Here is a 16,671-nt window from a genome sequence, read left to right on the forward strand (position 1 = left end):
TATATGAAATGCTGAAAGGTATCCTTTAAGAAGAGGAAGAAGAAGAAAAAGGTAAAGATACAAATTATGAACAACAAATATGCATCTATCAACAAATGAATCTAAGAATCAAGTGGATAAATAACCTGATGTACAGAATGAACTGGTGATTCTAATAGAATCAGGGGCATAGAAAGGGAATGGACTGACTATCCTTGGGGGGAAAAGGGGTGTGGGAAATGCGGGAAGAGACTGGACAAAAATCGTGCACCTATGGATGAGGACAGTGGGTGGAGAGTGAGGGCGGAGGGTGGGGTGGGAGCTGGAAGGAGGGGAGTTATGGGGGAAAAAAAGAGGAACAAATGTAATAATCTGAACAATAAAGATTTAATAAAAAAAATTTTTAAATTAAAAAAAATAAAATAAAAATAAAGGCTTCCCAGCAGCTTTGGGGAAGTAACATGATCAGATGGATTAGAAAGGCCCAGAATTCTCAACAGAGTCCACATGATCTTGCCTTTTCTGGTCCTTTTTTCATGTCATTCTCCCATTTCACTCTTTACATTCCAACCAAACAAGTGTTTTAGTTCCTCAAACTCCTCCTCCCTCCGAGCCTCCCTTGTGGGCCCTCTGGACACCACCAGCACTGAGCTCTCACTGCAGAATCTCTCTCTCACCATCAGTCTCAGAGCATCTTTACTGAGCTTCCAGACTAGGTCAGGTTCCACCTTTCACATTGGCTTAGCATCCCTTCATCCATACAACAGTAAATAATGTATATATACAAAAGCCTAAGCCACCGGCCGGCAACTATGACACACACTGACCACCAGGGGGCAGACGCTCAACGCAGGAGCTGCTGAGCAACAGCAACTTTTCAGAGTGCCCCCTCGGGGGATGTTGGACTGCTGATTTTGGCCTGATCCCCGCAGGCCAGGCTGAGGGACCCCACTGGTGCATGAATCCGTGCACTGGGCCTCTAGTTGTAAAATAAGCTCTTTAATATTTATCCTTCAAACAGTCTAAGGACAAGAATAGTTTTGCTCACTATTGCACCCTCAATGCCTAACACAACACTTAAAACAAGCAGCTGTTGAATGAACAGGGAGAGAAAGACAGAACTAGAGGAAGAGCCAAAGCCACCATCCATCAAGTGTCAGCAGTGACCTGAGGCAGAACTTCCTGCCCAAACTCTTGCCTTAGCAGCCCTGGCCGTGAGCTTATACCTAGCATCTGCCTACTCACCACACTGCCTGGGGACTGGAGCTGGACTGACAAGGCCGGGCTGCTGTTGTAGCCAGAGGTGACACCAGAGAGGCTTCCATTGGAGCTGGTGCACAGGGAGCTGGAGGTGGCCAGGGTGTGTAGTTTTTCCTCTTCCTGGTAAGGACAGATCACTGTCAACCAGCTTCTGGTGCACCCTCACTACCCAGGTCCCACAGCCCCAAATCCAGTCCTCGCACCTTCCTGATCCCATCACCCCCAGTACCTTCCACCTCAGCCTCACACCCTCACACCTCCCCACACCCCCACCCCAACTCTATACCAAGGCAGCCTCCTCCCAGACTCTGGCCCAGCGACAGGAGCTGGTCTGATGAGAATGACACAAAGACAGAGAACACAGCTTTGATCTGGCACCAGGGGTCAAATGTTACAGCCCATGCCTGAGGCAGCCCAGTGAAGACGACCCATCTGAGGTCTGCCTCCAGGCTCCAGGCCTACCCTGAAACCTGTTTCCCACCCTCAGCAGCTGGGAGATGATCTGCTGGCGGATTCTCAGCTTCTCTTGTTCCGTTTGCTCCCGCAGTCGGTCCCGGGCCCGGGCGATCACCACCTTGGCCTCCTCACGAGCCTGCTGGTATTCTCTTAGCATCAGCTCTATGTCAGAGGGTGGCTGAGCAGACCTTGATGCCGACCCTGGGTTCCTGGGAAGGACCAGAGGGGCAGAGAGGTACCTTCTAACACGGTGTGTGGGTGATGGCCATGGCCTGCTCACCTCAGGCCTGTTCAACACCACTTTTTTTTTTAACTTTAAATAAATTATTTTTCAATTATACTTGACATACATACTAGTTTCAGGTATACAACCTAGCGATTAAACATTTATATACCTTACAAAGTGGTCATCCATAAGTCTAGTACCCATCTGACACCATACATAGTTATTACAATATTATTGACTATATACTTTATGCTGTACTTTACATCCTCATGACTATTTTGTACTATATATAAAAAATATATGTTTTAAAGAAAAAATAAAAAACAAAACAAAAAACAAACAAAAAATATGTTTTTATTTATTTCAGAGAGGAAGGGAGAGAGAGATAGAAACATCAATGATGAGAAAGAATCATCAATGGGTTGCCTCCTGCACGCCCCCCCGCCCCCCCCCCCCCCCCCCCCCCCCGCACCGCCCTGGGAATTGAGCCCACAACCCAGGTATGTGCCCTGACTGGGAATCAACTGTGACTCCCTGGTTCATGGATCGATGCCCAATCACTGAGCCACACCGGCCAGGCTATTTTGTACTTCTTTTTTTAAAAAATATATTTTTATTATTTCAGAGAGGAACAGAGAGAGAGAGAGAGAGAGAGAGACATCAATAATGAGAGAGAACCATTGATCGGTTGCCTCCTGCACGCCCCCATGGGGAGTCGAGCCTGCAACCTGAGCATGTGCCCTTGACTGGAATCGAACCCGGGACCCCCCAGTCCACAGGCCGATGCTCTATCCACTGAGCCAAACCAGCTAGGGCTATTTTGTACTTCTTAATCCCATCACCCTTTTCACCTATTTCCCAATCCCCTTCTCCTCTGGAAACTGCTAAAATGTTCTCTATATCTATGATTTTGTTCCTATTTTGCTTGTTCATTTGTTTTTTAGATTCCACATATAAGTGAAATCATATGGCATTTATCTTTGACTATTTCACTCAGCACAATTCTCTCTAGGTTCATCCATGTTGTTGCAGATGGCAAGGTTTCATTCTTGTTTATAGCTACGTCATATTCTATTGCATGTATGCAATACTTTATCCATTTATCTACTGATGGACACTTAAGTTATTGTAGATAATGCTACAATGAACAGAGGCGTGCATTTTGTCTTTTTGATTTAGTGTTTTGAGTTTCTTCTAATAAATGCCCAGTAGAACAGCTGGGTCCTTCTTTGACTTTTGTTTTAAAGTCTATTTTGTCTGGTATAAGTATTGCTACTTATTTTATGAAATACCTTTTTCCATCCCTTTACTTTCTGTCTAACACCACTCTTGAGTGAGCCATCCTCTCTTTGCCCACAGGGTCTTCAGTTTGATTTTGTATCCCATTCGGAGGCTCAGACCTGCAGTCTCGTTATGCCATAGCTACTCTGTTCATGCTTCGCCCCCCTCCTCCCGACATCCTTTGCTCCCTTTGCCCCATCTCCCGCAGCCACCTCCACGTGTCCACAGGCACAGAAGACCCACTCCTGGAACTGCTCCTGTGAGAGGAAGCTGCAGCCTCCAGGACACTAAGACTCAGGCCCTGCTCCCCACAACCCCCTCACCCCACGCAGAACCTACTTCCTGCAGGGTTCTGGATCCACCCGTACCTGGTTGTCTCCACAACATCCTTCCTCAGTTGCTGCAGGTATTCTCGGCGCCTGCTGGGTAAGTCAAGGTTACGGGTGGGGAGGTCCCTCTTAGGCAGGAAGCTCAGTTGTTTCTGGGGGCTGAGGCTTCGTGTCCGACGGAAGTTCTGAAGTCGCTCAGCCCGCTGTCTCCGGAGGCACTCAATGGTTTGTTTTTGCCTGAGATAAAACATGATTGATTCACTGAAACACCATGAATGCCCTTCTCCATTTTATAATCTACCTCTGACCCCTGGAAGATCCCAGAACTGAGTAGGAGGAGAGGGAACAGCCAGTGCGTAGCCTTGGTTCTTTCCTCGCAGGCCCCCCTCGCCCACCCACTCCAGGCTGGGACCCTTACCGGGCATGGAGCTCCTCCCAGGTGGACAGCACAGGTTCCTGGGCAGTGAGTGCCTCCCCTGCCCCGCTCTGCAGCACCTCGAGCAGGGCATCCGACTTCCCAAAGCTGTGGTGCAGCTTCGCTTCTGCGAGTTCCGTGCTGAGAGGGAGGTTCTGGGCCCCAACTTGCAGGTGCATCTGCTCCTTCTGGGAGCACACAGGGTCCTGGCTCTGGGCGCCCGCAGGCTGTGAGGGATGCTGTCCCTGCTCTTCAGTGCTGACATGTCTGGGCCCCAGCAACCCCGTCACTCCCAGCTCCCCACGAGAGCCATCCTGAACCCCACACCAATTCCTAAATTTGTTATGCACTGGGAGGTCCCTCAGGCTGTGATGCTGGGGCTCAGGAGCCATGCACGTCTGGGAACTGGGGCGCAGCAGCCCCTGAGGTTGGCAGGCCTCGGTTGGGCCAGAGGTAGAACCCTGGAGCCTTGTTTTATCAGTCAACTCAGATACAGGGCGGGGACTGAGGTGCTGCCAGCCTTCCCCCGAAGAGGGATTGTTGGCAGTGGGTTGTGGCTCCACTGCAGATGCTGAACTCTCACCCCCATTTTCTGTCCTGCTCTGCCATTTATTTGGCCCGCTACTGCAAAGTGGGTCACACTCCAGGAGAGCCATGTCCTCGGGGACCAAGCCCTCGGCCGGTCTCAGACTCCTGATCCTCAGCAGCAGAGGCGGCAGTCTGCTCTGGACCCCGGAGGGGGACTGGGGCTGAAGCTGCTGATGGGGCTGCTCTAGGAAACAAACTTGGGTTTTTGAGCTGTGCCGTGGGCTGCCTGCCTCGTCAATGGCTTGAGAATAATTATCCATTGGAGGCTTGGGGGAGTCGAGGGGAAGGTCTGGGCTGGAGACAAGCTTCTGATGGCCTTCAAGAGGGTGCGCTAAGGGGGTGGAGAGAGACAGAGAGCCTAGGGGGAGCTCTGGCCCTTGAGTGCTGGCATTAAGTGCGAGTATCGGGGAAGAGGCCCTGTCCACCAACAAGGCACTTGTGGGGCACAACTTCTTCGGGACCCTGGGCTCCCCGACAGACTCTGCAGCGTTGGCGCAGGGTCCTGGGGAATGAGGGAGGCTAAGGCTGGGGCTGCTGATAGCCAGGAAGGAGGGTTCACTGGGCTGGGCGCCGGGTGGCTGGGCAGCATCGGGAGAAGCTTGGGGGCTCACAAAAGGGAGGTTCTGCCCAAGTGGGGCCTTCTGAACCCTCAGATGGGGTGAGGGCACTGCAGGGCTCTGGGGCCGGCAGGGGGTGCTTTCTTCCTGAAGGTCTGGGGGCCATGCTGTTTTCCATGCTGTTCCCTCCGCCTCTCTCTTCTGAACTGTCCCCAGGCCGTGTCCCTTTTCTTGAGACGTGGTGGAGATACCTGAGCCCAGCACTTCAAGAACCACACTGACCTCCTGAGGGCTGGCCTCTGGGGCCTGGAGGTGCAGAGGTGGGGAGGCCAGGTCAGTCTGGACGCCCTCATCCATGGTGGTCTGAGTACAGCCATCCATCATGAGGGTCTGGGGTGCCTCATCTGAGTTCTCCCTCTTGGTGTTTTGCTGCTTTTCAGCAACACCTGGCTGCGAGAGACTCCCTAGCAGCTCCGAGGTGCTGTGTAGGAGCTGCGAGAGGCGGACAGACAGGTTGTGCATGCTGGCCCAGGCGGCCAGATCAGAGACCGGCACTGCGCTGGCTTCCAAATGGGCAGAGGCGATGTCCGTGTGGCTCCAACGGAGCCTGCAGCCCAAGGTCTGTGTGCCCTGCTCCAAGGTGTTCATCCTGGACTGTCCCCCAGGGCCGCCCGCCTCTGATGGACACAGCAGCAGCATCTCATCCACGGGGCCTGTAGCACTTCCTTCAGTCCAGGGGGACTCACTCCGCAGAGGGCCTGCTTCAGCAGGGGTGGGCTGGAACTGGGCTCTCTCATCAGGACCCTTAGCGGGGGCCGCTCCGTCAGGGCCCTTCAGGATGTGGTGGTTCCCCAAGGCGAGCGAAGAATCCCATACTTCCCAGGCCTCATGTGAACCTCGGGAATTGGCACAGGTGCTGAGGTGGTTGTGAAATGGGGAGTTCTGGTCTTCTAGGCCATTGTCCATGCTGGAGCACCCGGCCATTTTTGATGGTACCAGGCCCTGGGGTGACTGGCTACAGGAGACATCAACTGTATTGCCAAACACATACTGCTTCCAGCCAATGGGTGCAGGACCCGCTGGAGGGCAGGGCAGAACGTAGGGATTGATGTCACTGGAGCTAAAGTGCAATGCTCCTCTGTCTGCCTCCGAAAGCCACTTCTCTGGCCTGGCCTGGCCACCCAGGCTCTGTGGCTTTCCCTGCTGGGTCGGTTCCACTGTACCAGACATGCAGCAGGTCATGAAACTGGGGGTCGGCATGCACAAGGGAGCTGAAGGCGTTGGATAAGGAGGGCTGGCAGGTTGAAGGGGCCTGTGATCAGCAGAGCTACTGCTGACGTTAGATGAGGCTTTCTGATCGCAGCCCTCAGCTTCCAGAGATGTCCCCACTGCTGACTTTTCTAAGGAGTGGCCCCTAGGATGTGGGCTCCACAATTTGTTAGGCCCCTGTGTCTCTTCATCTGTGGGGGAAGGAGGTTCCACACTCAAATTCAGCTCCTGAAGAGACCGGGAAGAGCTGATGACAGAGAACTGTGGCTGGGGGGAGGACCTGGAGTGCCTGGGGCCAGAGAAAATGGCAATGACAGGAAGTGAGCGCCTGTGGGGGAGAGCCGGCTGATCCCTTCCAGAAGAGGGCTGGCCAGGGCTCTGGGCAGCAGGCACCACGGGGTCACTGGCTGAGTCTTTAAAGCCCGGTGAGCACATCTGGGGCACAGAGGCCTTGGCTGCAGCCCCCTCCTCTCCGCCTGCATCTCTCATCTCAAAGCTATCCAAGTCACCTTCGTGGGAACGTGGGGGATGCATGCGCTGGGCGGGGTCTTCACCACCGCCCGAAGCCTGCTCTCTCTGCTGCTTTTTCTCCTCCCAGGGACTGCCAACCTGGGGACGGGAGATGTGCTTTAACTTGGCTGCAAATTTGGCTTGGGGATCCAAGCTACTGTGATCCCTGGACTCGGTGGAAAATTGTGGCTTTTCTGGAAGGCATCTGACAGCATTTTCTAAACATCCATGCTGTGGTTCCACCAGCAGCTCACTCTCAACAGAGCCTTCACTTAAATTCAGGGTGTGTTGTCTCCTGGTTGTTGCAGGTAGCTCTGGCTTGGTTTGAGACTCCTGTGCATTCTGGCCACCTACTGAGCTGTCCTGAAACTTCTTCAGTGGCTCAGAGCACACGCCTTTAGGAAAAGGGGCAGCCTCAAACTCTGCATGGGCTGTCTTCTTGGCAACCTTTTCCTCAGGATCCCCTGCAGCAACTGAGGGGCTGAGGGAACCTGCCTTCATGTCAGGGGCAGAAGGGGAGCTGCAGCCTTGAGCCAGAGAGAGGACAGAAGTGGTGGCAGAGGGTTCCAGAGTGCTGCTGTCTGGTGGCCCAAATTTCACATGAATGCCTTTGGGCTCAAGGCCATGTGTCAAGAACACATCGGGGTCACTGGAATAGCTCTCTCCTCTCTCATCCATTCCACAGGCCCTGCAAGATACTTTGCAGGCTGGGTGGAGAGTTTGTGGGGCAGCCTTCCCCAGGTCACCATCTCTGTAACACAGTGAAGTGGAGGAAGGGGAGGAGCAGGCATAAGAAGCAATGGCTTGAGGGTTGCACAGCTGTTGACAAGGAAGAGTTCTGCTGCCTTCCTGCCCCCCAGATGGGCTGAGAGTCTTTCTGCCTTCAGTGCTCCCTGAGAAGACAACACAATCTGAAGTTTCCTGTGAACATCTGCACAGGGCCTCCTCCCTCACTCCCCCAGGATCTGGGCTAGGTCTTTGATCTGGCCATGGAGCCGGCTCCAGGTGTTTGCTGCCAGCCCTGCAGGCTTCTGCCAGCCCAGAACCAACACTCCCCGCCTTCACACACTGCTGTGAGGGAGCTGCCAGCTCAGCTCTTCTCAGGGTTCCAGGCAGGACGCTACTTCGTTTGGGACGTGCCCTTCCTTCTTCTAAGCCATTGGAAGCCTCGAGGTCTTGGACATGGTCTTGGTTAGCCCCTGAGAGACTGGCAGAATTCTGAACATTACAGATCACAAGCTGACTTTCAAAACAGGTTGTTTTTCCTCCCTGTGCAGCCACGGTGAAGCTACCTGACTCTCCTCCATATGTGGTGTGTAGAGTTCTAGGTTCTTGGTGTGCCTGGTTGCTCTCCTGACTGCCAGGGGGCATGCCCTCTGCCATCTCCCAGGGAACTGACTGGCTCTTCCCATGCTGACTCACTCCGGGACTGTCAGAAGGTTCCTGAGAAGATAAGGCAGCCCCTACTTTCCCTGCTGTTACCCTCCTGGCTTCCTCTATAGCTGAAGAAGGAAGACTGTCCGGGCCTACAGGATCAGCAGAAATTCTAATTGCTTCTTGCTTTTTCTCCATGATTTCAAATGGGCCAGAATAACATATACACTGCTCATCTGCTCTCAGAAAAGGCCTTAGTTTTCCAGGATAATGGCTTTTGCCTAGAGCAGGGTCAGCGTGGGAGGAGGTCTGTGAGGGCTGGAGTGGCCCTTTGTTACCTTCAGTGTTGGGCAGAAGCTGAAAGCTGTCTCCAGAGAGGGGTGTGGTCTTAAGGGCTTTCCTCTTATCAGTCCACAGATGTCCTGGTTCAGCAGAGGGAGACGCCACATGAAACCCCTGTGCTTCACCCTTATTCCCGGTCCTATCTGACACTGGCTGGTCCATTTGTTGACACTGAGGCCTATGAGGGACCCTTGAAGAACATGCAGGCTCTAATAAAGTCTCATAGTAAGGACGGACTGTGCCCTCAGTCACCAAGTCATGAAGCTGTTCTCCGTGGGCCTTTGTCTCTCTGATTTCCTCCAGCACAGCTAAGCCCGTGGATGTATGTGCAGAGGGCTCAGGGTGTGTCTCCACGGACACGGCTGCTGAGAAAGTAGCACTGGTAGGTCTAAGGTCCTCGGCCGCCGCCTCTGCCTTCTGCCTCACCTCCCTGCACTGGTTGTTACCCTCTTCTAAGGGACAGTTGACCCTCTTTTTAAGTGGGCTAGAGACCCAGTTAAGGGAACTGGCTCTTTCTGCTCCTTTTTGTACAGCCACCTTGGCTTCAGAAGCAGAATCCACTTTGGTACTCGAGCCCATCGAGGTGCTTCTGGGGCCCCCTCCCAGGTCTTGGGACCTGGTGCTTGATGATCTCCTGCTCTCAGTCCCCAGGGAAACGGTCTCTGGTGCACCAGATTGATCCCAAGATCCCACGGCCACGAAGACTGCAGACCCACAGCAAGCAGTGTGCGCCCTGGAGGACGTCTCTTGCACATTTCCCTGAGGACTGTGGCTTCTGGGCACTCCACTCTGGCCCTGACATCCTGCTTCAGTTACCCAGAGACTGTTAGGCATTTTCAACACTGTAGGATCCAGCACATAGTCAACTGAAGAGACGCCTATAGTATCAGGCGCATGAAGATAGCTTCTTGGCAGTCTTGGGGAACTCAAGGGCAAGGTGTTACTCAGGTCTTGATGGGGAGCCATAGATGAGTCTGGCTGACTCAGCAATGAGCCTGTCTCCTGGCTGAAAAACGTGCCCATACAACGTTGGCTTGGACTAAGAAATTTCTGAGTCGATGAGACCATTTTGTATTGCTCCTGTAGGCTCTCTCCTCTTTGCATAGTCATTTCTTTAACTCTTCCTTGAACTTTTGGCTTCTCTGGGTAAAAACTACTTATGTGTTTGGGAATGTGGCTTTCCTGACAAGCTTTCATAGTCTCCGATTCCTCAAGACTTTCCAAGCCATGGGGCTGCCTCCTGGGGCTTGCTGATGCATGCACCACCTCGCTTTCCTCCTCAGAGGGCCACTCGGGCCTGGGCTGGAATGGCACAGCTCTAGCCAATGCTTTCCTTCTCCTTGGATTAACAAAAGTTCTGGTGCACTCACTGTGAGTTGTACATATCCCTAAATAATCACAAGGGTCCCTGGCAGGTCTGTCTAATACAGCTGGGGGATTATGCTCTCTCACAAATTTAATGTCTTGTACCCAGTCTCTTGACTTGAAGGGACTCAGCATGATTTTCTGGTCCTGGGGATCTTCCCCAGTGCTACTGCTAGTCTCCATTTCTCCAGCGTCACCATCCCTAAAATCAGTATCATCTGTGTATTCTGGAGAAGACAGGTGGTTTCTAGAGCTGCCTGGCTTAGCGACACGATCAGCCATCTCCTTGTCCTGGAACACAAACTCATGACTGACTCCCAGTGTATGGGAAGCATATAGCTGCTTATTCTGCTTGGATTCGATTTCCAAGATGCCATTTTCTAGCTGCATGACACTCTTAATTAGCCTAGCCATTTCGTCAGCATTATTAACTCTTTTATTCTGTTTCTTTCCGGAAGGTGGTTCTTTGGGATTTAACACTTCTTGCAACTTTCCAGGGCCGCTGCGTTCAGTGAGGTTTCTTTCCTGAGAGTATATAACTGACTGGAACCTTTCTTGTGTAGATTCTGTCCATGGCTGCTTAAACTCTTCTGAGCTGTCTTTGGGTTGGAGAGATTTTCCAGGAAGCCCAGTTTCATTCTTCCATTCCCCTCTGTGGGTTGGACTCCCATCCCGGGCCATTATCTCTGGGCTCCTTACTCTATGATATGCTGATCTAGACTTCAAAGAGCGAGCAGTGCCCCCCAGTATGTCCTTGTCAAAACCTAAACTGATAGTTTTACAGGTGAAATCAGACCTGGCCCCCAAAGGGGACTGTCTGTCCCTATCAGAGGCCTGGCTCTGTCCTAGGACTGCGTTCTGCTCCTGCCCTTCTTCCCCACGAACCTGAGACTCACAAACAGAAAGCGGCTTCCCAGACCCAGAACTGTCTGAGGAAACGGTGCAACCGGACTGTATCGTGGTCTTTTCTCCCTCGAGTGCCGGAAGACTGTGTTTATTTAAATTTCCAAATTGATTTTCATATTCACATACTTTCGGGCTGGGAGGTGTAAGAAAATGTCTGTTCTGAGCAACAAAAAAATATACTGAATTATGGCTTCCAGCGCATTTCCCTATTTCTCCACTAACCTCCGTGGTGTTCAGATCAAGTGGCCTCTCCACTGTGACCTGCTGCAATGAGGCAATCTTGGCATTCTGTTTTTGTAACAGCACCGGCAAATTACTCTTTAAATAAACATTTTGGAGGGCTTGGTAGTCCTGACCAAAGCCCCAGGCCTCCCTGGGGGGTGGGGAAAGCACTCTGGCTTCTCTGCAAGCCGGGATCTCTAAGGCCGTTTCCGTCAGGGCATCCCGGCTTTTGGTCACGTAGAATGTTTCTAAGGGAGGTGGCTGCAGGGAAGACGGGCATGAATTCCAAGGAGCAGAGTGCAGGTACAGCTCTGGGCCTGACGGAAAGGCAAAGGAAAGATTGGCGTGTCTTCCCACCACTTCCTGGGAGCTCTCCTGGCAGTCTGCCTCCTCTTCCTGTCGGGGGAGGTGGCTGTTGTGATTTACTGGCCCTGCCAGGCCTATACTATTCTTCCTGAGAGGAGCACAACTTTGGGGCCGAGGACCTTCCTTGGTGGTTATGGTGACATTACTGTGACAAGGGTTCTTCAGGAAGAAACATTCATCAGAGGAAGTCATCAATCCAGGCTTCCTCCCGCTACTCTGAGAGGACTCTTCCAAGTGGTTCTGTTTGATTTCACATGCTCCCATCATGGAATTTGCCACCTTGTTCTCTGCTGCAAATACCTGTGCATTTGTAGCTCCAGAAGTCAATGATTCTATGTCTGCTGAATAATTTCCACTGCAACTCACCTCTTTCTCACTAGTTGTAAAGAAATCTGAAGTGCTTTCTAACTCGACACCCAAACTGTCCTGTTCTTTCTCTGCCCTCAAATGCCTAATTTTGGATATATGGATAGGAAAGTTGTTGAACTTCAAACTGCTAGATAGCCCAGAACCAACTACCAATACAGTATCTCCTCCTCTGCTAGAAGCTTGGGTCAGGGAACCAGAGTCTTCCTCGAGGGAGGTGAAAGCTGGCCTGGGCTCTCCTATGGCCTCCGACACAGGATGAGATAGTTCAAGAAGGTACTTTTGCTGAAGGGCAGCCCAGTCCCTCTCACAGGCGCTGCCTACGTAAGTAAATGAGGTGGCGGAGGCAGGCAGTACGCTCGGTACACTCGAGTTGTTGGATGTTTCAGAGTTGCCCTGCTGGACTGGGTCAGAGACACCTCTGGCCTGAAAGGTGTCATCAACTCGAGACGGAAGAAGCCTGTATGACCCCCAGAGGGACAACCTGGATGTATCAGAAGCAGGAATACTGTACACAGCTCTGACACTGCAGGGCAGCTCTGCACCACCTGGGGGCAGTTTGGAAGTATAGGGCAGGACTGCTTCTGTACCCGATGGCTTTAGTTCTTCCATCTTTGGCCAGAATCCAGGCCTCTCCCAACCACTGGGCTGAAATTCCTGGACATCAGGACTTGGACATAAAGAACCCACTATTCCCAGGGGGCTGTTGGGATTGATCTTGGAGTCACAGGAAAACCAGGAATCCATGGACAACAGAGGGCTCCCTCTTGAAAGCGGCATGCTTTGCAGAGTGGTGGCTTGCTCAGAGGACCTTGCCTCTACCTCCGACTCAGGCTGTGCACAGTGGGGCAGGGGCTGGGAATCAAGGTAAAATGAACTGCTCATTGGCAGGATGGCATCTAGCCTGGCTCCTTTTCTGTGGGTGATGGGACCAAGCCTGCACATGGCCTCCTGCCTCACGACGGGCAGACTGGAGGTCTGTAGGCGCCAAAACGTCTCTGTTGGCATCTCATCGGCTGAACTGAAGAGAGGTTCTTCCTGCTGATCTTCCCCGAGTTCTTCCTCAGCGTCAATCAGGCTATCCAGCGAAAAGCTCCTGTGAGCCTGGGCAAACAGGCCCCTGTCTGAGGATGTGGTGAAGCGCCTCATAGATGCTCTAGCTCTGGCCCTGGGGTCGCCGTGGCCATTGGTAAGATAACTGTCCCCTGGGCTGTCCTGTGGGCTTTGGTTCCCCTTCTCGGTCAGTGAGTCCTCAGATATTTGGCTGTTGTCACTTTCAGTGTTCTCTGACTCTGGGAGATGCCATTCCCTCCTCGGGGGGTTCCCTGGCTTCCGTGGCTCCGTCAGGGCTTTGGCACAGACACAGGAGAGAGAATCCACTGAGTAACTGCTATCTGCATCCGATAAATCACCATCTTTTTCTCCTGTGGGATCCTCCACTGGGCCGGCATCTGTGAGTGAGGCCATGGTGTCTGGGCTCCCTGCACTGTGTTGCCTCTTCAAAGGGCTGCCATGAGGCAAATGAGAGGACTTTTTGGTAATGTCTCTGACCTTAGTTGCCAGCACCTTCTTCTGCCCTTTTGATGCCCTTTTTGGAGAAGGTGGTTGGGATTCTTTCCAAAAAGTTTTGGCTGCCTTTCCATGCCCAGCTGCCTGTTTGGGTCCATGGGGATGTGGGCAACTGCAACTGGCTCCGTCAGCAGCCTTGTGGGTCTCAAGGTCCCCTTCTTTTTGCCACCCTGCTGGTCCGTGGCCAGAGTCTGACAGTCTCTTAGTCCTCCTGGCCTGGGTGGAAGGCGTGAGGGCCTCTGGCTCATCCCTTGGCTTCAGCATGTTAGCTGGTTGGCCCAGAGAGGCTAAGCTCTGGGATACCACCCAGTGGGGCTGCTGACTCCCGCTCCCCCTCTCCTGGTTGCTGGAAGACATAGAGCTCATGCTGAAGCGGGTCCCTGAGGCCCAGGCTCTCCTCCCGGCCATGGCCGCCCTGGCTGTGCAGAGCTGCCCCTCACCCAAGGAACAGAGGACATTGTTGCTGAAATTCCCTGTCCTTGGAGGATAAGAAGCAGCCTGGGACAAAGACTCTTCTGATTGGGTTTTCTCTGATGTCTGATCAGTAGAGTCGGATATAGGAGGTAATGTGCTAGAGGGATCCCGATTCAGGAAAACACTGTGGAGACAAGGAAAGCCATCTCAGAAAAGCAAGCAGTCCCTACTTCCTGCTGACAGAGGGACTACAAAGTCCCACTTACTGCACTGCAAGAGATTAGAAACCAGGCCAATGTCATGTCCCCTACATTCTTTGGTGTCAAAGGAAAGCTTCGTAGAAACAAAAGGAAACTGTGGACTATAGTCCTAGCTCTCAAAGTGACCTCAGGTATAGTCTGTTCCTCAATATTTTATCTCATAAAAAGGTTGAACTGAATCTGAATCTAATCATGCCTTTGAAGAAAACTTCTACTTAATCGGCAATAGAAGGAACAGAGGAACAATTTAAATAACACTACAAGGAATCAAACGGACAAATCTAAAACATAGTACATTCTAAAGAACTGGCCCACTCTCTTTAACAAATCAATGATATAAAGAAATGAAACAAATAATTGATTAAAAGAAACTTAAAAGACATAACCACATGCAGTATGTAAAACCTATTTAGATCTTAATTTGAACAACTAACTATAAAAAGATATTTTTAGGCAATTAGAGAAATTTGAATATGGCCTAGGTATAGAGTATCCTATATAATAAAGAGGTAATATGCAAATTGACCATCACCCCTCACACATGATGGCCACTCCCATGTGGTCAAAGATGGCCACCACAAGATGGCCAGCGGGGGAGGGCAGTTGGGCGGGACCAGGCCGGCAGGGCAGGGCAGTTAGGGGCGACCAGGCCAGCAGGGGAGAGCAATTGGGGGGGACCAGGCCAGCAGGGGAGGGCAGTATGGGGCGACCAGGTCTGCAGAGGAGGGCAGTTGGGCGGGACCAGGCCGGCAGGGGAGGACAGTTAGGGGCGACAAGGCCAGCAGGGGAGGGCAGTTGTGGGGGACTGAGCCTGCAGGGGAGGGCAGTTGGGGGCTATCGGGCCGGCAAGGGAGCAGTTAGGTGTCAATCAGGCTGGCAGGGGAGTGGTTAGGGGCGATCAGACAGGCAGGCAGGCAAGCAGTTGGGAGCCAGCAGTCCCGGATTGTGAGAGGGATGTCCAACTGCTGGTTTAGCCTGATCCCTGAGATCGGCCTAAACCAGCAGTCGGACATCCCCCGAGGGGTCCCAGATTGGAGAGGGTGCAGACTGGGCTGAGGGACACCCCCCGCCACAGTGCACTAATTTCATGCACCAGGCCTCTAGTACCTAATAATTTATCTTAATTTTGTTAGGTGTGATACTAACAATGTGGGTATAAGAAAAGTCCTTATGTTTTAGAAGTGTATACCTAACGTAGGACTGAAATGACATGATGTCTAGGAGTTGATTTAAAATACTTCATCAGAAAAAGGAAGGAGGGAGATAGAGCAAGCTTGGTAAATCTTGATAATTGCCGAATATAAGTGTTAGGTATTATTCCCCAACTTTGTGTATGTTTAAATTTTTCATAATAAAAAGTTGGTGTTTTTTTTTAAAGCCTGCCTACTACTCTGAAGACCAGAGAGGTGAGCGAATGTACCACCACCACAGACATTAATTGTGTACCTACTATGGGCAAGGACTGTGCTAGGCCCATAGGATATAAAGAGGTAGACACAGTCCCCTGTTCCAAGCATTCTGGAAGATAACATATCCTTACCTTGACTGAATGTAAGGAGTGAAGGAGAAAAGAAACAAGAAGACCCCAAATTGAACCTGGAGTCAGAAGACAGTGTTCCACTCACTCACCAGTTGGCAGGTGGGGTCGGGAAGCTCACTTGAGGTGGCAGGTCAGGTGGGGAGGGAGGAGGAGGAAATGTGGGGACAGAATCTGGTTTGAGGCAAGATGAGATGGAGGTGAGGCAGGAATAATCAGAGTCTATAGATAAAAAATAAGGCTCATGTAGATTGCACTAAAGAAGCAAGAGCTTCCTCTCAGAGTGGGAGAAGGGAAAAGCCTCAGACTTAGCGGATATCAACTACAGAGAAAGAAGAAGAGGAGCAGAAGAGGAACAGGGTGATGAGGAAGAGATGAGCAAACACATCTTTCCATTTTATAGACTGAGGAAGCTGAGGCTGTCAACGAGGTTGTAAACCTCAGCCAAAGCTTCCAGGGGACAAGTGCTGCCTTTACCTGCGTAGCTGGGGCAAGTACCGGAGGCAGAGCTCTCGGAGGCTCAAAAAGCTGCTACTTGTCGATTTGCTTCTACATTGACGTCCTGGGAAGGCATCAGGGCTGGGGACCTGGTGTGGGGGCTCCTGGGAACCCTCATCCCGAAGCCAGTACAATGCCTTGAGCTGCTCCAGTCTCTTCTGGGTCTCCAGCAGCCTCCGCTTCTTGATGCTTCTCTCGAGCTGGAATGAGACCTTTTTTCGCCTTACGTTCCTCTCTGCTGCCCGAAGAGCTCGTCTCCGCAGGAGCTGAAGTGGCACCGCCCGCTTCTGGCTTCTGACCAGTGGGGACGATTGAGTCTCAGGATATGTCTGAAGCCAAGAATCAGTGGGCACAGAGGCCTCAAGTTCTTTCTCTGCTATATGGTCTTGCTGTTGCTGCTGCTGCAAGCTGGCCAGCCAGGTCTCTTCTCTGAGCAGCCACTGCTGGTCTGGAAACCAAAAACATCCTGAGAGAAGGTTAGCACCTACCTCCCTGCTGGTGGCTGCCTGGGCTCAGACACCTCCGGCCATGGCTGGACCTGTACAGAGTGAAAGAGCTGGCCAGGGTGGCATCCCCCTACCA

The 16,671-nt window shown here is 52.1% G+C and overlaps 1 protein-coding gene across 1 annotated transcript in view; it reads right to left on the reverse strand.

Annotated features, from left to right (window-relative positions):
• Positions 1-16,671, reverse strand: part of STARD9 (StAR related lipid transfer domain containing 9) — a 109,286-nt gene that overhangs the window by 17,746 nt on the left and 74,869 nt on the right. The window contains exons 22-26 of the mRNA XM_070424385.1: positions 16,069-16,537; positions 3,950-13,978; positions 3,571-3,768; positions 1,721-1,904; positions 1,225-1,359 (exon numbers count right to left, since the gene is read on the reverse strand). Coding sequence (XP_070280486.1) covers positions 1,225-1,359; positions 1,721-1,904; positions 3,571-3,768; positions 3,950-13,978; positions 16,069-16,537 — 11,015 coding nt within the window. The remainder of the gene's footprint in view (positions 1-1,224; positions 1,360-1,720; positions 1,905-3,570; positions 3,769-3,949; positions 13,979-16,068; positions 16,538-16,671) is intronic.

The sequence above is a fragment of the Myotis yumanensis genome, unplaced genomic scaffold, assembly GCF_028538775.1.
Source record: "Myotis yumanensis isolate MYYU_CA2020_CCGP unplaced genomic scaffold, mMyoYum1.0.hap1 SCAF_1, whole genome shotgun sequence".
NCBI classification, from domain to species: domain Eukaryota; kingdom Metazoa; phylum Chordata; class Mammalia; order Chiroptera; family Vespertilionidae; genus Myotis; species Myotis yumanensis.